The 23803-nt window shown below is 40.8% G+C and overlaps 1 protein-coding gene across 2 annotated transcripts in view; it reads left to right on the forward strand.

The window, feature by feature from the left end:
* Positions 1 to 23803, forward strand: part of TRIM36 (tripartite motif containing 36) — a 33192-nt gene that overhangs the window by 8160 nt on the left and 1229 nt on the right. For both annotated transcript variants that reach the window (XM_058738729.1, XM_058738737.1), the window contains 7 exons: positions 3571 to 3896; positions 8305 to 8451; positions 10543 to 10638; positions 14647 to 14900; positions 15109 to 15233; positions 19380 to 19670; positions 22519 to 22816. In XM_058738729.1, coding sequence (XP_058594712.1) covers positions 3571 to 3896; positions 8305 to 8451; positions 10543 to 10638; positions 14647 to 14900; positions 15109 to 15233; positions 19380 to 19670; positions 22519 to 22816 — 1537 coding nt within the window. The remainder of the gene's footprint in view (positions 1 to 3570; positions 3897 to 8304; positions 8452 to 10542; positions 10639 to 14646; positions 14901 to 15108; positions 15234 to 19379; positions 19671 to 22518; positions 22817 to 23803) is intronic.

Raw genomic sequence — 23803 nt, forward strand, 5'->3', positions numbered from 1 at the left:
TTAAAAAACACGTGTTTTTATTCCAGTTGACCTTTAAAGTAAAATTGGCTACTTTTCTTGTAGAATGCTGGTGATACCATATATCTTATTGGAGAAAATAAACATCTGGAATGTTATCCCTTTTCTGTCTTCCTTACCTTCCTGTTTGCATGCCTCCATTTACAGACCTTCTCGTTACTTCTAAAAGCCACATGTAATCCTTTCTCTTACAGGCTTTAGTGAGTCCCCGAGAATTTTAAGCATTTTGAGATTTAGTAAATAGGAGGAAAGGTAGGAGCAGTTTGTTTAAAAAAAGTTCACTGCTTACTTCCTGTTTTTTACCCAGGCAGCCATTGAGAAAAAGATTCTGCAGGTCGAAAGTGCCCATAATACTCAAAGGGTAATGGTAACGCCTGGCCGTCAGATTGGTTACAATGTGCTACAAGAAACATTAAGGTGGCAGTACCATCCGTCAGCCCATTTTCAAGCATAGAAGTCCAGCAGGATAGTGGGAGGTGGTCCACTACCTGGCTAGCAGGTAACAGTAGGGAAGTTGTCTGTAGCCAGAATATGGGACAGGATGCAGCTTGCAGAGGTTTTGAACCTGTCATGAAATCGACTCGGTTTTGAAATACTTCATTTTCTCTTTGATGTTTAAATGAGAAATCATAGTGACCAAAAGCTGATTTTGGGGGGAGATTTGCTCTAAATCAATTTGAAGACGTTTTTTTGGAGTCTTCATTTTAAAACTGTGTCATGATTCATACTCACTTAATATGTTTTTGAAATAAAGGTATACAGGGAAAAGAATGGATTCTGCAAAGTGACAGTGTTCACATAATCCTGAATGATTGGCCCCATAAATACAGTTCGACATATATAATTGCATTGCTTGGCCTGCATTGCTTTCTTACCTTTCAAAGCCATCATTACTTTTTCTTTTTCATTAAGTCATGCTGTTGAGGAGTATTATCCAATGGAACATTCTAAGTTCAAGGGAATGTTTGTTTGACCCAGCTCTGTACAGTATGGGAACCAGCAGTCACATGTGGCTCTTGAGAATTTGAAATGTGGCTAGTGCAGCCGAGGAACTGAATTTTTTTTTTAGTGTTTGAGAGAGAGGGAGGGAGGGAGGGAGGGAGTGGGGGAGGGGCAGAGAGAGAGGGAGACACAGAATCTGAAGCAGGCTCCAGGCTCTTAGCTGTCAGCACAGAGCCTGATAGGGGCTCGAAGTGCAAGATCATGACCTGAGCTGAAGGCAGACACTTAACCGACTGAGCCACCCAGGTGCCCTAGGAACTGAATCTTTGATTTAAATTTAAATAGTGATGTTTGGCTAAATTATTACTATGGTAGACATCACAGTTCTAGAGAGGAAAAAGTTGACTCTATTACATCTTATTCTTAGTTCCCCTGTCTTGATTTTTTTTTTTTCCACTAGATTTACTTCCCAGAATATCTTTAGATGTGTTCTGTTTCTTTGTTGCCCCGAACATATGTTCTATTGTTTGTTTTTGAAAACAGTGGTAGAAGTCCATGACAGATGAAATAAAAGATAAATGTCTTCACATTTGCGAAAAAATATGAGAATTTTTTAAAGATCTGTTTAGGAAAACAGCTAAGATTTATTGATCTAATATTTTGCCTGATTTATGAAAATTAATGTGATGCTTGATACCTTATTTTTGTTAAAAGTTAAAAGAGGTTTACAGAAAAGGGACACAACATCTTTTTGAAATTTCTGAACTTGAAGACCACAATCTGGGTGTCACCAGTATACAGGTTAAAGCATGACTTTGTTGTCGTGATTTAATTTGGTTTGATCCTGTCACTTAAACTGATAGCAACCTTCAATTCATAAAACCAGTGATAAATAACCCATTTTTGTTAAACATTGTCTGTTGGGATTCTCCATTTTAATTTCTGTCACCTGGTTCACATGTGGAAGCATGCAGTTAAATGTGACTTTCCATTACTTTCAACTTGACCACTGCACTAGATCACTTCCAAAATTATGTGGCTTGTTTTGTTTTACTGACTGAGATTTTTCATTGGCATGTGTCTTAAAAGTGGCTTTGCTGCTTATTTCGTTCTGTGCCTGCTGTGTTGTGAAATATCTCGCTTGGACTGTGTTGCATGTTTTGAGAATTATTAGAATATACTTTAAATAGACTTTTCAAACTGTTATGGGGAGACTTTTTTTTTTTTTTTTGGTATGTGGTTTTTCTGTATGTTTAGAAATGTAAAGGTTAAAATATCCTTAAAAGAAGATAATATAAGTATCCTGCATGTTTGTTAAGTAAGTAGTTTTTGGGACCCAGTGCACTCTTAGCATGTTGTAAAGTCACTTCCAGTGGAGAATAAATATGCCAAGACATTATTAATGTAGCTGTAGAAAGACCTTTTCTAAATGGGATCTACTGAGTTGCACCATTCATTTTCCATACTGGATACACGGCAGAGTGAAGGAAGGCTGTAGGTTAAGGAGTTTGTGTTTGTGTTTAGGTGATTTTGTGGGCAATCAAGACTACATACTCTAAGGGTAGATTTATAAATGAGAGCGGGGAATTAATGGCATGCATACACCTGTGTTAAAGAGACAACCCCTGGATTCTCGTGAACCTGTGGGTAAGGACGGTCGTGTCTTGGTTTCTTGATTTGTTAAAATCCAGATAATATTGAACCAAAGCATGCTATTTAAGGTCATTCAGTGTATTATGTATAGATTGGAAAGTTATTTGTAATACTTTTTGGGTAGCTTTTGGCTTAATGAGTTAAGTAATTTTAATGATTCTTTTTTTCAGGTCATAAGAAGATTCTAAATGGTTGGTCTCCCTTAAAGTCACTAGATTCTAGGTCTATGGATGGGCTTTTCACTCTTTTATAGATTGCACTCCATTAACCAATGATTTTTCCTACCCAGATAAAACAATACTACCGTGGGAAACTCTCTTTTTCAGTGGTCCTTAACCATTTTGTGGTTACGTATGTCTGAGAATCTGATCATACCTATGGATTGTTGAACCAGAAAATAAGCATAGGCATATTGATGCAAAATCTTGCGTACAATTTCGAAGAGTTTGCCAAACGATTTGGATCCTTCTGGAGCCTATCCATGGAGCACTGGTTAGGGACTCTTGTTCATTTATGTCTGAACTCATTTCCTAGTCATCAGCCAAGGCTGTCTTCATTTAAATGAAAACGAAATTACTTTGGAGGTGACATATAAAAGTCATTATGTATAATTATATGATTTCAAAAAAATCCTGACCCCATGTAGTATTGTATTATATGTTTTTTCCTTATATCTGTTTGATTTGATGTGGTTTTGTGTGGGGTTTACTATAGAGGATTTTCCTTTCTGCTTTGATTTAATACCTATTTAACAATTGGCTTGTCTTTTGCATACCAAGGAAAAACAAGCGTGAAGCATTTTCAGAATTCAGACCAATTTAAGCGGAGCCACTTTGAGTATTAGTTTGGGAGTGGGTATATATTTGTAGATTTCTCTTTCCAAAATCTCTCTTCTTTTGTCTTCATTCTGTTGGTTTTCCTACTGCCGTAACTAAACAAGGACTTCCAATTACACAGGCTGGAAGCGCAGCTCCCTGACCCCTAGGACCACCACTTTTCCTTGCCCTGGCTGTGAGCATGACGTGGATCTTGGAGAACGAGGAATCAATGGTCTGTTTCGCAATTTCACTTTGGAGACCATTGTTGAGAGGTACCGGCAGGCAGCCAGGGCAGCCACGGCCATCATGTGTGACCTCTGCAAACCCCCACCCCAGGAGTCCACAAAAAGTTGCATGGACTGTAGCGCGAGCTATTGCAATGAGTGCTTCAAAATTTACCACCCGTGGGGTACCGTGAAAGCTCAGCATGAGTACGTGGGCCCAACCACGAATTTCAGGCCCAAGGTAAGAGAAGTTCTGATTTAGTTAGAATATCAGTATTACAAAAGGAATTATTACAAGACTAGAACTTGACAGGGAGGGACGCCTGGGCGGCTTAGTCAATTCAGTGTCCAACTCTTGATTTTGGCTCAGGTCATGATCTCATGGTTCTTGAGTTCGAGCCCCGTGTCAGGCTCTGCAATGACAGTGCAGAGCCTGCTTGGGATTTTCTCTCTCTCTCCGCCCCTAACCTGCTTGTGCACTCTCTTTATCTCTGTCAAAATAAATAAACATTAAAAAAAAAAAAAAAAAAAAGAACTTGACAGCAAGAATGGAAATAACTTGAAAAGCCTGTATGGGGGGTGGGGTGCAGGGCACCTGGCTGGCTCAGTCAGTGGAGCATGTGACTCCTGATCTCGGGATCTAGAGTTCAAGCTACGCGTTGGGCATAGAGCTTATTTAAAAATAAATCCGTAGGTAAAATGGATGGTATACATGCACGTAGAAATGTGTATGTTAAAATGAGAACATAAAAAAAAAAAAAGCCTGTACCAGAAACCAAGGCCTGGTATTTGGAGTTAATTTAGTCTGTTGTTAAACATCCCCGCAGCCTAAAGGCAATATTCTGGTTCACCGGGTTACAACAGTGCAATGCAGCACAATGCACAACGGTGAAGGTTCGTAACGAAACCTCTGCAAATAGGGGAAAAGTTGAGTTCTCTCCAAGATTGAAATGATTATCAAGTTAAAAAGCTTTTGTGCTTTAATGTGTTAGGGTCACAGTTGTGTAAAAGATTTTGATTGGGAAACATTTTTTTTTTGACATTTTTAGTTAGCTACAGTTGTGCTCTAAGTAAGTAAGAGTAAGTACAGCCTAATATTTTGAAGGTTGTGGTATAATGTTAATGTAATATCTGAAGTGGAAGTCATATTTCTTAGCCTTTCTGGGTAATTTCTATGGTCATGCTCAAAAGAACTTTATGCATTGTTGTTTGCCTTGCTTTGTGACTGACAAGAAGAATGTTTGGATAGCTTCACTAATACTGCTTTCTCATTTATGCAGATTTATTTTTTTTTTAAATTTTTTTTTTTCAACGTTTTTTATTTATTTTTGGGACAGAGAGAGACAGGGCATGAACGGGGGAGGGGCAGAGAGAGAGGGAGACACAGAATCGGAAACAGGCTCCAGGCTCCGAGCCATCAGCCCAGAGCCTGATGCGGGGCTCGAACTCACGGACCGCGAGATCGTGACCTGGCCGAAGTCGGACGCTTAACCGACGGCGCCACCCAGGCGCCCCTATGCAGATTTAGAAAAACTAGTTGATTCTTTTGGTTAAAGTTCTTATTCATTACAAGTTAGTAACTTGTGTATGAAAATTTATTTGCATTCTTGAGCCCAAAACTTTCTCTTCAATTTGTAATAAAAAAATGGAAAAAAAAAATCCCCAAAGTTATCTTGAAACTATGAGCTGAGTATTTGTTGTATCATTTTTTTTTTAATGTTTATTTATTTTTGAGAGAGCGTGTGTGTGCTCGAGCAGGAAACAGAGGACCCATAGCGGGCTCTGCTGACAGCAGAAAGCCTGATGCAGGGCTCGAACCCACGAACCAGGAGATCATGACCTGAGCTGAAGTCAGACTAGCTTAACTGACTGAGCCAGCCAGGTGTCCCCATCATTGTTTTGTTTTGTTTTGTTTTGTTTTGTTTTGTTTTGTTTTGTTTTGTTTTAGAGACAGAAAGGTGGGGGCGCAGAGAGAGAGAGGGAGGGAGGGAGGGAGGGAGGGAGGAAGTGGGGAAGGGGCAGAGAGAGAGGAAGGTGGGGGTGCACAGAATCCAAAGCAGGCTCTAGGCTCCAAGCTGTCAGTACAATGCCTGACGCAGGGCTTGAGCTCATGAACCATGAGATCATGACCTAGCCAAAGTCCGATGCTTAACTGACCAAACCACCTAGGTGTGCCCATCATTTTTTTTTTTTTTTAAAGTACTACACCTCGTGTGGGGCTTGAACTCACGACTCCAAGATCCTAAGTCAGTGCTCCACTGACTGAGCTAGCCAGGCGCCCCCTCTTACATCCTATTAAGTGCAGGGCTAGTAGATTAAAACAAAAACAGTCTGTGCTTGTATGCTTTTTAAACTTCTGTGCTTGTTTTTCAAACTATGTCATTGTGGCAATAGATTTATCAAATGATTTTTAACCCCCTATTATGTTCCTTATCTCATTTTAAATGCTCCAGGTTGTATACTTTTAGAAAAAAATCATGCCTTCAGGGATGCCTGGCGGCTCAATTGGTAGAGCACACAACTCTGGATCTTGGGGTCATGAGTTCAAGCCCTACAGTGGGCATGGAACCTACTTAAAAAATTGTATATATACACATATATACATAGGCATGCCATAAGCTTTGTGTTTTAATTACACACAGATTAATTAAGTTGATTAATACTGTTCCATTATGAAAGAACCTGATTATTAAATGAATTCTATTAGGTTTGGGTTTTTATGACTTACAAACTCATGAAATCTTGAGTAACATTTTCAGAGTATTGCAGACGTAATTCTGTTTACAAATATAATGAAAGGTTGGTAAGAAAGAAACTGAAGATATAGGGGTAAGTTATATTGAGGAAGAAACTATTTCCCTTCAAGTCATTAGTGTTCCTGAATATAGCGAAATTTTACAAATTTTACAAAAATTTTACAAAGGTAAAGTATTTGTCAGTAACTTTGAGTTCTTGTCATTATTCCTTGCAGAAAGCCAAATTTTATAACTTATCTTAAAGGTGATGGCTTTTGGGGGGCCTGGCTGGCTTAGACAGTAGAGCGTGCGACTCTTGATCTTGGGGTTGTAGGTTCGAGCCCTACATTGGGATTACTTAAGAAACATATTTAGGGGCGCCTGGGTAGCTCAGTCAGTTAAGCATCTGACTTCAGCTCAGGTCATGATCTCACGGTTCGTGGGTTCGAGCCCCACGTCGGGCACTGTGCTGACAGCTCAGAGCCTGGAGCCTGCTTCAGATTCTGTGTCTCCCTCTCTCTCTGACCCTCCCCCGTTCATGCTCGGTCTCTCTCTGTCTGAAAAATAAATAAACGTTAAAAAAAAAAAAAGAAACATATTTAAAAGATACAAATAATAAATGTAATGGCTCTGAAAAGTAATATAACGCTGTATGCTAACTATGCTGGAATTAAGATAATGATTAAATAAATACATGTAATGGCTTGGAGAATGTAGGCAGTCGGACCTGCTGAAGAATTTGAATTTTTTTCCTCTATTTTTCTCCTGGACCTGCACATTAGTATTAAGACTTTTCATATCGGATGTTACTTTTTGTCTCAGTGTTACCAAACCAGTTGTAGTGGCACAAAATCTGAACTGTCAGAGCCCCCGATAACTGTTTAATTTCATTGACACACTAGTCTAAAGGAATCTCCGCTGTCTTGCAAATGAACCCAGTTATCTCATGTACAGTTTCAGACATACCTGTGATGATAGTTTTCAGAGTAAAAAAGAAGGTAGAAGCTTACATCTTAAAAAAACAAAACAAAAAAACAATTCTAAGTTTGGTAATTGTGTGCATGATTAATATGTAAAAGCAAATATCTGGAGGCTCGTATCATAAAGTGTTCTAAGACTCCTCAGTAACAGATTTCTTTTTCTTTCTTTCTTTTTTTAATTAATTAATTAAATGTTTATTTTTGAGAGAGAGAGAGTATGAATGGGGAAGGGGCAGAGAGAGAGGGAGACACAGAATCTGAAACAGGCTCCAGGCTCCCAGCTGTCAGCACAGAGCCCGACATGGGGCTTAAACTCAAAAACTGTGAGATCATGACCTGAGCTGAAGTTGGACACCCAACTGACTGAGCCACCCAAGCGCCCCGTCCCTTTTTTTTTTTTTTTTTTTAATTTTTATTTTTAAGTAATCTCTACACCCAACGTGGGGCTTGAACCCACAACCCTGAGATCAGGAGTCACCTGCTCCACCGACTGAGTCAGCCAGGTGCAAATTGCTTATGAGGATGGTGAAGCCAGGGTTCCCATCAGCCATTTGCTATTGGACCTTACAAAAATATGGGTCGTGGTCCTTAAGAATTGCCTACTCAGTGTGGCCAGAGGGCCTTTCTGGCCTGGTTAAGCATGCAAGTCTGATAGGAATGAAATTTTCATCTTCTTGCCACCAAGTTTAAGGGCGATAACATCTATATATTTAACTCACCATTTGAACTCTCAAACCGAAAAATAGTAATTGTAATACAGAAAATTTTCATACGATGTACCAAATGCTTTTACGCTTCTTCTTTTCACACTTTTATGTATTTCACTGGCTTTATTTGGTGATTTTGTAAAGCGCGTCTTTGTACCTTAGGGACTTTGTGAGTATCTGGCAAACTCTGCTGACCCTTAATTGCACTTCGGTTCTTTATTCCGTAGATTTTAATGTGCCCAGAACATGAAACTGAGAGAATAAACATGTACTGTGAGTTGTGTCGGAGACCGGTTTGTCACCTCTGTAAGCTGGGTGGCAATCATTCCAATCACCGGGTAACCACTATGAGCAGTGCCTACAAGACCTTAAAGGTAGGATTTGTGTGGTTTTGGAACTCGATTCTGGGTCTTTATAACTTTGTTTTACTTTGTGCCTTTAACTTTGTCTTCATAAGATCCTAGCTTCCTGTGTGGTCTTGTTTGACTGATGAGTTAACAATGTAGAGTCACTCAGTGTTCTACTGATATTAGGTTGTTAGTATTTTTAACCAGGTAGTTCTTTGTGGTACTGATGGGGAGGGGCAGAGAGAGAGAGAGAGAGAGAGAGAGAGAGAGAGAGAAAGAGAATCCCAAGCAGGCTCTGCACTTGTCAGCACAGAGCCCGATGTGGGACTCGAACTCACAAACCTTGAGATTAGGACCCGAGCCAAAACCGAGAGTCAGACGCTTAAGCCACTGGGTCACCCAGGCACCTCACAAGCTCAGTTGTGGCTGATTTTTCTTTTCAGTGTGATTTGTATGGTATTGTAAATTTTACCTTGTTGAGCACTGTATCTGTATCCTACAGATGTTCTTGAGTTTTCTTCTAGCGTGAGTAAGTTACTTCGACACAGTTTGCTCCTTCTTTGACTTGCTTTTAAGCTTCTGTTGCCAGGACAGAGCGGCAGTTAGCTCTGGGACTAGTTTTACCAGACCGTTGAAGCAAAACCTTACGTGGTTTACTCTTCTGGATGCCCCATGAATGTTGAGGGTTTTTTAATTTGTTTTTTTGCTTGTTTAGTTTGGCTAGTGAGGCACAGGGCTCTCCCAGCCTCGAGTTAGCTCCTGGAATTGTTCCTTGTTGAGCCCCTCAGGTCAGCAGCAGTGACTGAGAAATCCTCAGATCCTCTTCTTAGGGAGACAGCTCAGGATATTCTTATGCATATTTAGACTCTGAGTACACTTGTCTCTCATAACTTTGAACCCCATGGTGCTTCAAGGCTTTTTTGTTTGTGTTTTAATATACTTCAGTCATATTACGTGTTATTTTTTCTGGGCTAAATGAGGGATCTCACCAGCACCTATTATATTATCTCTACAATAAGCATGCTAATTTCAGAATCACTCCTTTATAAAGACGTTCTTTAATGAGCTCTGGTAGCTTAATGAACTCTATTTAAAAAAAAATTTTTTTTTACTGTTTATTTCTGAGAGAGAGAGAGAGAGACCTAGAGTGTGAGAGGGGGAGGGGCAGAGAGAGAGGGAGACACAGAATCTGAAGCAGGCTCCAGGCTCCAAGCTGTCAGCACAGAGCCTGACACAGGGCTTGAACCCATGAACCGTGAGATCATGACCTGAGCCGAAGTTGGACACTTACTGACTGAGCCACCCAGGTGCCCCTAATGAGCTCTATTCTTATACATCTATATTTTCATTTTCGTGTATGTGTAATTATATAATGAATAGCTCACCTGGGCTAGGCTGTGAAGTTTATTTTAGAAGGGTCTTTGTTGCTGTTTGGGTCGTGTGTGTGTGTGTGTGTGTGTGTGTGTGTGTGTGTGTGAGAGAGAGAACGAGAGAGCGAGGGAATGAATTATAAAATCTGATGGAGGACACCCTCCCGTTTGCTATTCTTCCATTTACTCAGAAGCCTGAGGAGGAAGACCTTTGGGAGCGATGAGGAGACAACAAAAATGTATTATATATATATTCCAGGTTTTTGAATACCAGTCTGAGCATCCCTGCCTTGTTCTCTTATCCAGCCTGCTTCTAATGTCTCCTGTGTCTTTGGACCTCAGTGTTCAAGGCCAGTAACTGTTTACTCCGAGTTAATAATGACAGTCTCCAGGGGCGCCTGGGTGGCTCAGTCGGTCAGGCATCTGACTTTGGCTCAGGTCATGATCTCACAGTTCATGAGTTCAAACCCCGTGTCAGGCTCTGTGCTGAGAGCTCAGAGCCTGGAGCCTGCCTCAGATTCTGGGTCTCCCTCTCTTCCTGCCTCTCTCTCTCTCTCTCTCTCTCTCTCTCTCTCTCTCTCATAAACGTTAAAATATATATATATAATGACAGTCTCCAGTTCTCATCATAGGCTAAAGAAGAAGATGGGTATTGTGTGAAAAAAAAAAAATAAAAGCAGGAAAAACCTGCGAGGCCTTTGTGAAACTCCTGCTTCTGTTTATTTGTGTTTCTGATATGCTCTAACAGGAAAAGCTTTCAAAGGATATTGATTACCTTATTGGCAAGGAGAGCCAGGTGAAGAGTCAAATTTCTGAACTGAACTTGTTAATGAAAGAAACCGAGGTAAGTGCTAACCTGGTTTGCATGTTTTTATTTATCCATCTAGAGAATGTGTTCCTTCACAAAACCCTGAGGGTAGTGGGTGCTGGGCTTACAGGATCGTGTTGGATTTCACCCCTGCTTTTCTGGGACTAGGAAAACACGTGTGAGAACTAAGTTACAATGTGTGATCAGCTCCTGATAGGGGCAGTGACTAAATTATATTGAAGCACAGGGCAGAGGATGACTCCCCCTTCACGTGGTGGTTACGGTGTCAGAAGTAGTCACGTGAGGTAAATGATCGCTTTGCCAATTATCGGCATTTTACAAAATGAACAGAATGCATCTGAAATACATACTGTGTGTTCTTGGGACCAGGTTGATTTAAAATGCCGGCTATCCCTAAGTATATATACCTGACATAAGTTCACCAAAACATACGTATCAGAATGTTCCATCTCTGTGTTGTTTGGAACAGCCACAAAGTGGAAACTACCCACACATCCATCAACAGTGGAAGTTAAGCAGAGGTAGAGTGAGTATCTACAACTATATGCAACAGTGTAGCTGAATCTTGCAATAGTATTGAAAGGAAGATGCCAGAGACAAAGGGGTACAAACTAACCCATTCCTTTTGTAAAAAGTACCAACAAAAGGGAAGCTGGATCCTCGGGTTAAAATTCAGGATAGGCGTTGTTGAAGGGTGGGAAGGGGAAGGATGGGTGCCTGGAAAGGTTATAGGGATGGTGTCTGGGATCCGGTAGCATTCCTCCATTTAATCCGGATGCAGGTTACATGGACGTGTTTACAAAGGTTCATTGATCTCCACGCTTACGTAGACCATTTTCTGCTTGTATATTACACTTAAGTAAAACAAGTGAAGAGAATTGGTAGCATTTAAAAAATAAAGATATGGGGTGCCTGGGTGGCTCAGTCGGTTAAGCGGCCGACTTCGGCTCAGGTCATGATCGCGCGGTCCGTGAGTTCGAGCCCCACGTCAGGCTCTGTGCTGACAGCTTGGAGCCTGTTTCAGATTCTGTGTCTCCCTCTCTCTGACTCTCCCCCGTTCATGCTCTGTCTCTGTCTGTCTCAAAAATAAATAAACATTAAAAAAATTTAAAAAAAAAATAAAAAAAATAAAGATAGGACTGGGTTCTTTTAAAATTCCAAATGTTCACCGATCTTGATGTGTGTTTCTTTTCCTCTACTTAAAATAAACTGAAGGGCCATTACTCCTGATCACTGTAGAAGCTGTGATTCAATATAACAATATCCTAGCTAGTGTGAGACTGTTACTTCTTGAGATTTTATTTCCCAAAATGGGCTCAAAAATTGAGAAATTATGCAAATGAGCAGCATTATCGCCATCACTGCCTTTGTTTCTAATTTTTTTCCCCTGATATTCACTGATTGCATTCCCCACCCTAAGTAAGTTGTTTTTCCATGTACTTGAAAAGTGTGATTTTGTGTCTCCTATTTTTGTCTGATTGAAAAACTCTCTTGTGTTTCTTATAATCCCCCAATCCTTGGTAAATTATCACCTACCTGGTAGGTTGCTTCAGGGATTGTATCTTTGGTCATTTTAGGTTTATTACTGGTCCTCAGTCATGCTGCCCTTACTTCCTGTTACTTTTTGATGTTTATTTATTTTGAGAGAGAGAGAAAGAGCAAGCACATGTAGGAAGGAAGAGCAGAGAAATACGGAGAGAGAGAGAATCCCAAGCAGGCTCTGTGTTGTCAGTGCAGAGCCTGACGTGGGGCCTCATCTCATGATCTGTGAGATTATGACCTCAGCTGAAACCAAGAGTCAGACGCTTACCTGACTGAGCCACCCAGGCACCCCTGGCCTTATTTCTGAAATAAGGGAGACCCAGGACCCGTTGCTGAGTTTGTGATTCAGTAGGCTGAAAATGGAGGAACTCTCACGTCACCTGTTCATGCAGACGCTCATTCCTTGGGATCCTGGAGAAATTACCTAGCTTCTTATACCTTTGACCTAAGCTGCATTGGTCAGCTCGTCAGTTAAGAATCTTTCCCATTGGACAATTTGTCTGCATTCTTGACTTTTGCTCAGTGAGGACTGTGACACGGTCTTTTTTTCTATAATTACACTTAGCTGGAGAAAAAAAATCCCCCTTTTTACCTATGCGTAATGATCTTTTGAATTTAATGTTGTGATCTCTCATTGAACTACTACCAAAATGTCACCACTCTCTGTCCCCCTTCCTTCCTTCCCTCCTGCCTATCATTTAAAAATTTTTATTAAGGGGCGCCTGGGTGGCTCAGTTGGTTAAGCGGCTGACTTCGGCTCAGGTCACGATCTCGCGGTCCGTGAGTTCGAGCCCTGCGTCGGGATCTGTGCTGACAGCTCAGAGCCTGGAGCCTGTTTCAGATTCTGTGTCTCCCTCTCTCTCTGCCCCTCCCCTGTTCATGCTCTGTCTCTCTCTGTCTCAAAAATAAATAAAAGTTAAAAAAAAAATTAAAAAAAAATTTTTATTAAAGTTTTTTTTTTTTTTTTACAGTTTATTTTTGACAGAGAGAGAGACAGCGCATGATTTGGGGAGGGGCAGAGAGAGGGAGACACAGAATCTGAAGCAGGCTCCACGCTGTGAGCTGTCGACACAGAGCCTGACGCGGGGCTTGAACTCATGGACCGTGAGATCGTGACCTGACTGATCATGACCAAAGTCAGACGCTCAACCGACTAAACCACCCAGGCGCCCTATCCTTTAAAAATATTTTTTTGCCTGTTGGGTTTAGGAAACAGAGAAAGGAATCTGGAAAAAAATTTCCTTTCATTAGAAATGTTGGCCAGAAGACACTGGGAAATGCACAGTGTAGTTCTTCCACATGTCAGCTTTTAAGAATGTGTTTGAAGCATTTTTTCTGATGGCTGCTGCTTATGGGTCTATAATGATGGCTGCATACGTGTGCTCTGCTGGTTTTGTTTTCAGAATCAAGTTGGTCTCTGATGTTACAGACATTCAAAATGTTTAGTCAGTACTGCAGATAGGATCATTTTATAGCCAAGTAGAGGAAGAGCTGCATGTACAGGGAATATAATCTCTGTGTGTACAGACTATGTACCATTGTGGTGGGCATCTTATATAAATAATCTTTTCCCATCTTCAAAAAAACCCCAAATTATTTCCCTTATCCCCAGTTTTCAGAAGAGAAAAACTCAGGGGTTCAGAAGTTAAATAATTTGCATAAAGTCATGTAAAATTTAATTTTAATTAAAGTACATTAATTTGAAGAGAAGAGTTACATTCTGATATCGTAGTAAAGGATGTCATCTTCCTGAGTTTTAACTGTTTTAACATCTCGTAAAAAATTGGAATAGGATAGAAGGGGTCAAAAGTTGCCTGAATTAGAAATGAATTAAAAGCTCTGGGATTGTATTCCCCTCCCCCCCATGCTCTGTCTCTCTCTCTCTCTCAAAAATAAATAGACATTAAAAATTAAAAAAAAAAAAAAGGGGTACCTGGGTGGCTCAGTTGGTTAAGCATCCGACTTTGGTTCAGCTCATGATCTTGTGGTTTGTGTGGGTTCAAGCCCCGCATTGGGCTCTGTGCTGACAGCTCAGAGCCTGGAGCCTGCTTTGGATTCTGTGTCTCCCTCTCTCTTTGCCCCTCCCCCACTCATGCTCTGTCTCTCTCTCTCTGTCTCTCAAAAATAAATCAACGTTAAAAAAATTAAAAAAAAAAAAAAGCTCCAGGATTATATTATCCTGTGTCTTTGGTTAAATCAGTTAATTTCTTCCTCAAGTTCCTTTGTATATAAGTTGAAGGCTGTTTCCCTATTTAATTATTTATTGCTGAGCTTTGGAGATTAAAGCTTAAGGAAAACACAGTATTATAAAATTACAAAGTACATCTAAATAAAAATTGGCCATCGTTCCTTGCTAAGTGTATTCAGTGCCAAATTACTGTTCTGAAAATGTCAGAGTCATTCAAAATTGAATTTTGGTTATTTTGAGGAAAGACATTTGGATTTAGCAGATGAGGTAACGTGTTGCTTGTTTTATAATAGTGTAATGGAGAGAGAGCTAAAGAAGAAGCAATCACACATTTTGAAAAGCTCTATGAGATTCTAGAAGAGAGGAAATCATCTGTTTTGAAAGCAATTGACGCTTCTAAGAAACTGCGATTAGACAAATTTCAGACCCAAGTGGAGGAGTATCAGGGGCTTCTAGAGAACAACGGGCTTGTGGGATATGCCCAAGAAGTGCTTAAGGAGACGGACCAGTCTTGTTTTGTACAGACGGCGAAACAACTCCACCTCAGGTGTGTTGCTTTGAATTTAGATCTCCTTGGCAGTATCTTTCAACTTGAGCTCCGAGTGGCTCCTGGTGCTGTGTCCTGTGCAAGGCACGGCCACACTCCTCACCTGAAAGTTGACGGAAGTATTTTTTTTTTTTAATCACATGGCAGATATGTAGTCTGATTGGCCTTTAAAAAAATTGTTTTTATATAAAATAATCTCTGTCTGCAGAATACAGAAGGCTACGGAATCTTTGAAGAGCTTTAGACCTGCAGCTCAGACTTCTTTTGAAGACTATGTTGTTAATACATCTAAACAAACAGAACTTCTTGGGGAATTGTCCTTCTTCTCTAGTGGTAAGTTTTACTGATGACAGAGCCTTACTCTTGTAGTCGGAATTCAGAAGGTATGGGAACAACAAATGCTTCGGTTTGCCATTATGAAAACTAGGTTTTTATGCACAAAAAGTATATTCTGTTAGTTTGTGTGTTTTATTTTTTATTTTATTTATTTATTTTTAAAGATTTTTTTTTAAAGTTTATCCATTTTTGAGAGAGAGAGCGTGAGCGGGAGAGGGGCAGAGAGAGAGGGGGACAGAGGATCTGAAACAGGCTCTGCCCTGACGGCAGCGAGCCTTGTGTGGGGCTCAAACCCACCAACTGTGAGATCATGACCTGAGCTGAAGTCGGATGCTCAACCGACTGAGCCACCCAGGTGCTCTGGTTCATGTGTTTTTTAAACATTATAGAAATAGGGGCGCCTGGGTGGCTCAGTTGGTTAAGCATCCGACTTTGACTCAGGTCATGATCTCACCGTTCCTGAGTTCAAGCCCCACATTGGGCTCTGTGCTAACAGTTCAGAGCTTAGAGCCTGCTTGGAATTCTGTGTCTCCCTCTCTCTCTGCTTCTCCCCTGCTCAGGTGCTCTTTCTCTCTCTCTCTCTCTCACTCAAAAATGAAGAAACATTAAAAAAAAACATTGTATAAATGGCATTACATTGTATATGTATCCTTTTTGTAAATTGCTTTTTTAAACACGTGAAGTTTTAAGATATTATCACACAAAGTTCTGGTTCAAAGCTATATTTTAGGGCTGCCTCGATGGCTCAGTCGGTTAAGCATCTGACTCTTGATATGGGTTCAGGTCATGATCTCATGGTTCGTGAGTTCAAGCCCCATGTTGGGCTCTGTACTGGTAGTATAGAAGCTGCTTGACATTCTCTATCTCCCTCTCTCTCTCTGTCTCTCCCCTGCTCACTCTCTGTCTCTCAAAATAAATGAACTCCCCTGCTCATTCTGTCTCTCAAAATAAATAAACATTAAAAAAAGCTATTTTAACTGCTTATAGTATTTATTTTATAAGTCATTTCCCTACTGAGAGACAATTTGTTTTTGTTTTTTCTCTGTTGTAAACAGTGCCGTATTGAACATCTTCATCAGTGTTCTTTGTGCACATGTGTGTGAGTTTCTCTAGGGCAGAAACCTAGAAATGATGTCTCCAGGCTACAACTGACTCTAAGATGTTTTTGTCTTTACTTTGCTATGTTAGTTTGTTAGGACTGCTGAGACAAAATACCATAGACTGCATGCCTTAAACAACAGAAATGTATTTTCTTACAATTCTGGAGGCTAAAAGTCTAAGATCAATGTGTTGATAGAGTTGGTTTCTTCTTCTTCTTCTTCTTTTTTTTTTTAATTTTTAATGTCAATTTTTGAGACAGAGAGACAGAGCATGAACAGGGCAGGGGCAGAAAGAGAGGGAGACACAGATCTGAAGCAGGCTCCAGGCTCTGAGCTGTCAGCACAGAGCCCAACGCGGGGCTCAAACCTACAAACCGTGAGATCGTGGCCTGAGCCAAATTCGGATGCTCGACTGACTGAGCCCCCAGGCGCCTCTGCATGCACCTGTTTTGCTTTAAAAAAAAAAAAAAGGTGTGTGGGGGGGTGATGGAGTATACTAGTCATGTTATTTTATAACTAGCTTTTTTTTTTCTCCCCCAAATGTATTTTGAATGACTTTCCAGATCTCATCATGGCTGTAGAACATACAGTTGCATAAATGTACTCTATACAGACATGCTTACACATTGCTTATATATACGTGGGGAGAAGGACAAGAGGGAGACTTTTATTTTCAATTCATATACTTCTCTGACGAATGTGTGGTATGTGTGTGTGACTTGTATAGCTTACCCCTGGGCAGTTAAGCTTGTGGGAGTTCCTTGTATGGAAAGGATTATGCATATGCACAGAGATTTAGCTGAGATACTTCTGTGTTGTGTTTTTCATGAAAAACTAGAAACCTGTTTCTGAGTTTCTGAAAACAGTTAAATGTTGACATGACCATGCAGTGGAATTGCCAGTGGGAGAAAAATACTGGCAGGATCTATAAAAAATTGTTGTAGTGCTTATCTTAGAGTTGCTTGAAGTGTGTTTTGTGTAGTTTCTGATGTTCTTACAGAAAATATTATGTATTGGGGCACCTGGGTGGCTCAATCGGTTAAGCGTCTTACTTCGGCTCAGGTCTGATCTTACCATTCGTCAGTTCCAGCCACGCATCGGGCTCTGTACTGATGGCTCAGAGCCTGGAGCCTGCTTTGGATTCTGTGTCTCCCTCTCTCTCTGCCCCACTTCCGCTTCTGTGTCTCTCTCTCTCTCTCTCAAAAATAGATAAACATTAAAAAAAATTCTTTTTAATTAAAAAAAAAGAAATCTTAGTATCATGTTTATACCAAGAAAAATTCATTTAAGTTGCCTTTCAACTCTGTGGAGGAAAATATGAAAGAAAATTGTGTGATGTTTCATTGAATTTTGTTATAGTCACCAAACTTAGATTTTAAAATTTATTTATTTTGGGCGCCTAGGTGACTCAGTCAGTTAAGCATCTGACTTTGGCTCAGGTCATGATCTCACAGTTTGTGGGTTCGAGTCTTGCATCAGGCTCCATGCTGACAGCTCAGAGCCTGGAGCCTGCTTCTGTGTCTCCCTCTCTCTCTGCTCCTCCCCAGCTTGCACTCTGTCCCTCTGTCTCTCAAAAATAAACGTTAAAAAAAATTTTTTTTTAATAAAATTTATTTTTATTTTGTTTTAGTTTAGAGAGAGAGAGAGCGTGAGTTGGGGAGAGGCAAAGGTGGGGGGTGGAGGGAGGGAGACAGACACACACACACACACACACACACACACACACACACACACACTTTTTATCAGGCTGCGTGCTTAAGATCGTGGGGCTTGATCCCACGACCCTGGGCCAAAATCAAGAGTTGGACACTCAACCAACTGAGCTACCCAGGCACCTCTGATTTTAAAATATAATTACAGGAGGGCACATTAAATATTTTGATCCCCAGCATTACTATTTAGTAGGTGGAAATTGAAAGGCATATTGTTAAAAAACTTTACGGTGTTTCAGAATTAATATAATGCTTAAAGCTAAAGTCTTTTTTTGGTCTGTCTTATTTTTTTGTTCTTCTCCCTTTTAGTTACACACCTAAATATACCTTTGAAAGTCTTCATTGCTTACTCTTTCTCATTAAAAAAAATTTTTTTTAATGTTTATTTATTTTTGAGAGAGACAGAGACAGAATGCGAGTGGGTTAGGGGCAGAGAGAGAGGGAGACACAGAAGCAGGCTCCAGGCTCTGAGCTGTCAGCACAGAGCCAGATGCGGGGCTCGAATCGTGAACTGTGAGATCATGACCTGAGCCAAAGTCGGACGCTCAACTGACTGAGCCACCTAGGCGCCCCTCTTTCTCATTTTAAATTTTGTGGTGAGAGCACTTACCTTGAGATCTGTTCTAACAAATTCTAAGTGTGGAAATACAGTGTTGTTGACTCTGGGTACAGTGTTGTACTGAGATCTTTAGAGCTTATATCAGTCTTGCTTAACTGATACTTGAGGTAACTGATACTTTATGCCTCTTGATTAATGACTGCCCATTTGTCCCTCCCCCGCCCCTGGAGCCAGAATCTCAGTCTTTGATTTTATGAATTCGACTCTTCTAGATTCCTCACATAAGTGGAATCATGCGTCAGTATTTGCCTTTCTGTGTCTGGTTTATTTCAGTTTGCATGTCCACAGGGTCCACCCATGTTGTTGTTCATTACAGGAGTTATTCTTTCTCTTATACATAGTGTTACAAATTTAGAAAACTCTTAGTACAGAAATGATTTAAGGGGCACCTGGGTGGCTCATTTGGTTAAGCTTCTGACTTCGGCTCAGGTCATGATCTCATGGTTCTTGGGTTCGGGCCCCATGTCGGGCTCTGTGCTGATGGCTCAGAGCCTGGAGCCTGCTTCGGATTCTGTGTGTGTGTGTGTGTGTGTGTGTGTGTGTCTCTCTCTGCTCCTCCCCCACACATGCTCTGTCTCTTTCTCAAAACTGAATAAACATTAAAAGAAAATAGAAATGATGTAAGTATTTTCAATACATGATTTTTATCGAGGAACATATAGGTTCTGAAATAACAGTATTTTAACTCTGTTTGGTTTCTTCTTTCTTACAGGTGTAGATGTGCCAGAGATCAATGAGGAGCAGAGCAAGGTGTATAACAATGCTCTGATCAACTGGCACCATCCAGAAAAGGACAAAGCTGACAGCTATGTCCTTGAATATCGGAAGGTTAACAGAGATGAAGAGATGCTGTCTTGGAACGAGATAGAAGTGTGTGGCACAAGTAAAGTCATTTCCGATCTGGAAAGCAATTGTAACTATGCTTTCAGAGTAAGAGCCTACAAGGGCTCGATCTGTAGTCCTTGCAGCAGGGAGCTGATTCTTCACACCCCTCCAGCTCCAGGTATTGGGAAGACTGGGAATAAAAAAACCACAGAGTTGGAAGAGACCTTGATAAAAAATAAACTAGGGGCACCTGGATGGCTCAGTCAGTTAAGCATCCAGCTCTTGATTTCAGCTCAGGTCATAACCTCACGGTTCAGGAGTTCGAGCCCCAAGTCGGGCTCTGTGCTGACCATGCGGAGCCTGCTTGGGATTCTTTCTCGCCCTCTCTCTCTCTCTGCCCCTCCTCTGCTCTTTTACATTCTCTGTCAAAATAGACTTTAAAAAATAATAAATAAATTAGGCACTGTTTTTATATAGCTTTACATTGAAACCAGTTTTCATTGGTTTGAAAAAAAGTTTTCTAGAAAACCCATTCCATCCCCAACTAGGTTTTGGAAATAGACGAATACTTGAATTTCACCATGTAGGCTGGGAACAGGATTAGAATGTGGACTGACATCAGATGGAGAAAAACATGAAGACATTTGAGTGAGGGCTATTCATTTGAAATGAAAAATAGCATAAATATGCTACCGTACAATTTTTACATGGTATAATTCTGTATTTTTGATAGGTTTATAGAAATCTCTACAACATAGATCTTGGGAGATTTTAAAAAAATTACTGGCATAATATGAAATACTTTGATTAACCTCATTCTGACGTGTCTGGATGTTCTCTAGAACTTGGTGATTCCTGCCCCCCTCAATATTAAAAGCTCATCTCGCCCAGCCACCATCCCCCCCCCCACTCCCAAGTCTGAAGCCACTGGTGCTACTTACAGAGTGCCCATAGATTTTTGTAGAAAGAATCATCTGCAGGTGAGCGGTTTCCCTGCAGTGTCTCCACAGACCAGGGACGCTGAGAACCAGTGCTGGGTTCATTCTGGTTATAGCGGGCACACATTGTGCCCTGTTGCTCACTGCCTTTGAGGTTCCTGCAGTTGGTTTTTAGACCCCACAGCCCCTGCCTGTTTTTAGTGGCTTGTGTGTCCATATTTTGTACAGTCTGTCCTTCCTTCCCTTTTTGTCCAAAGTGTACTAGCCACTACTTGTTTTTCATGCACATTGTGGCTAATTAAAAAAAAAAAAAAGAATACAAATAAAGTAGGGTTGGCAAAAATTGGTTATCTTCAATTTGAATAAAATCTGATAGTTTTAGGGTGGATTTGCAAGTATGAAATAAGTATTTGTACATTTTAGGCAGTTTCCCCTTTCTTTTCTTGTCTGACTGAAAGTGGAATTAAAAAGAAACCTGGAAGTAGCTGCTGGGTTTTCAGTGACTTGGTGGAGGGGGAAAGAAGAAAGGACACATTCAAAGTTCTTGCTTTCTTTTCCTTTTTTTTTAAGATTTTATTTTTAAGTAATCTCTATACCCAGTGGGGGCTCGAACTCACAACCCTGAGATAAAGAGTTGTGTGCTCCACCAACTGAGTCAGCCACGCATCCCCAGAGTTGGCTTTCTCTCCTCTGGGAATAAGATGACCAGGGTGACTGTTACAATTTTTATTTTGCAAACGGGGAGACTTTTGAGATTGACGGGAAGATACCAGGCCAGGGCGATAGGCATTCCCAGAGAGGATGGTCCGCCTACATATGGAGAATGGCTTTAGCTTACTAGTACACGATTTCGTCTTTATCATGGTATATAGTATAGTCAAAAATTACTGTCTTAACCACGTTTAAGTGTGCACATCAGTGGACAGTGGCATTAAGTACATTCCTATTTTTGTGCCACCACTACCACTCATATTTCTACAACATTTTCGTTTTTTCCAGACTGAAACTCTGTGCCCATTAAACACAAATCCCCCCTCCCCACAGAGACTGGGAGCCTTGATTCTATGTTCTGCCTCTATGAATTGCCTGTACCTCATATAAGTGGATGGATATAATCCTATGCCTGGCTTATTTGGGGTTTCATCCTTGATGTAGCATGTACCAGAATCTCCTTGCTTATTTAGGGTGAATAATATTCCACTGTATGGATAGACCACGTTTTCTTTATCTGTGCATCTGTTGATGACCATTTGGGTCATTTCCACTTTTGAGCCAATGTTCTGCTTAATGGATCTGAGCTGATAGAGACTTAAGAGAGTGGTATTCTGTCCATTCTGTAGTCAGGAAATCAAAGGTTAAGTTAAACTCCATTTAAATGCCTCAGCTGGAGGGTGCCTGGGTGGCTTAGTTGGTTAAGGGTCGGGTCTGGTTCCTGAGTTTGTGAGTTCGGGAGTTCAAGCCAAGCCCCACATTTGGGCTCTCTACTGTCAACCCAGAGTCCACTTCAGATCCTCTGTCCTCCTTTCTCTGCCCCTCCACCCTACTCAAAACCAAACAAAAATGCCTCACCAGGGATTAAAACTCTGGTCTCTCTAAACCCAAAACGTGTGCCTTTTTTTTTTTTTTTTAAACTACTGTACAGTTTTTCATGTCTGCCCTGTGGATTGATAAGGAAAAGCCCCTACTGAAGTTGCTAAAATTTAGAATAAATATTTAGAAAACTGTACAGGTAATTATGAAAAAGTACATCCCCTTATATTAAAGGGAAAAGGGACAGATCCAGTAGTGTAAAATAGAAGAGATCTGCTGTGTCTCTTCCCAGGAACCACGTTTGTTAAGTTTTCTTGTACACTTGAAATACTTTTTCTGCCGTTTGATATTCCTAGAGATTTTCTGGCATAGAGAATCTACTGGAAGTGATTTCCCAATTGGGGATTCGGTTTGTAATACTTTGTCTAGGGTCATGTGACACATTCCTCTTCAAGTCTGTTTTCACTAATTTCTAGTTCAAAAACAGATCCTATTTAACTGTCAGTTATAGAAGCGCTCACCGATAATGATGAGACTAATCTTAAGCTCTCTTTACAGTTTTTAGTTTCCTCTTTGATGAAAAATGTGGTTATAATAACGAACGCCTCTTGCTGAACTTGAAGAGAGACCGTGTTGAGAGTAGAGCTGGGTTTAATCTTCTGCTTGCTGCGGAGCGTATCCAAGTGGGTTATTACACCAGTTTAGACTACATCATTGGAGACGTTGGAATTACCAAGGGGAAGCACTTCTGGGCCTTCCGCGTGGAACCGTATTCATACCTGGTAAAAGTGGGAGTCGCTTCCAGTGATAAACTACAAGAATGGCTCCATTCTCCCCGGGATGCAGTTAGTCCAAGGTAGGCTCTTTTTATTGATCTAGAACTTAGTGATTCTGTTAAAGGTACACATCGTTGTTTGGCCAGGTAAGACTGGAAATTGATGTGGGTTTGCTTATTACATCTGGAATACATTCCTTAGATTCAGGTGTTCTGGCCGTGCGGGTGTGGCTGGCTCCAGAAAGGAGTCAGGAGGTCTTGGGATACAAATCTCAAGTATCTAAGCCTGTTTTGGGTACTTCTCGACTATCCTGTAGCTTTGCAAGTAAAAAAAAATTTTAGGGGCACCTGGGTGGCTCAGTTGGTTAAGCATCCAACTTTGGCTCAGGTTATAATCTCATGGCTTGTGGGTTCAAGCCCCAACTCAAGCTCTGTGCTGACAGCTCAGCCTGGAGCCTGCTTCAGATTCTGTGATTCCCTCTCTCTCTGCCCCTCCCCTGCTCACACTCTGTTTCTCTCTCAAAAATAAACATGAAAAAAAGTTTTTTTTTCATTTAAAAATTTCTTAAACCTTTTTTCTCCTAGAGAGAGAGCAGTGCGGGGGTGGGGGGAGGTAGAGGGGAGATAAGGCAGAGAGAGAGAGAAAGAGAGAGAATCCCAAGCAGGCTGCACAGTGTCAGCACAGGGCCTGATGTGGGGCTCAATCTCACGACTGTGAGATCATGACCGATCCGAAATCAAGAGTCGAAAGTTCAACTGACTGAGCCACCCAAGCTCCCCACAGTTTTAAATTTTGAACATCTTTCATATCCATTTCCTTAATTCTGTGATAAAAATTACTCACACGTATAGTGAAATGCTTCCAACTGCCATACCTCATAATTGGTATGAAATTGTTCTTTTGTAATGGGACATAATTTCTTTAAACTCCCCTGGAGGTACTTTACAAAATTTGGTCACGGTAAACAGGTTTCCACATCAAAGAATTCCGGTTTGTAAAGAGATTGATTATTTAATGGGGATTGTGTGGTTTTGTCGTTTTACGTGGTATTATGTATACTAGCCCAC

Source organism: Neofelis nebulosa, chromosome 1 (genome assembly GCF_028018385.1).
Source record: "Neofelis nebulosa isolate mNeoNeb1 chromosome 1, mNeoNeb1.pri, whole genome shotgun sequence".
NCBI lineage: Eukaryota > Metazoa > Chordata > Mammalia > Carnivora > Felidae > Neofelis > Neofelis nebulosa.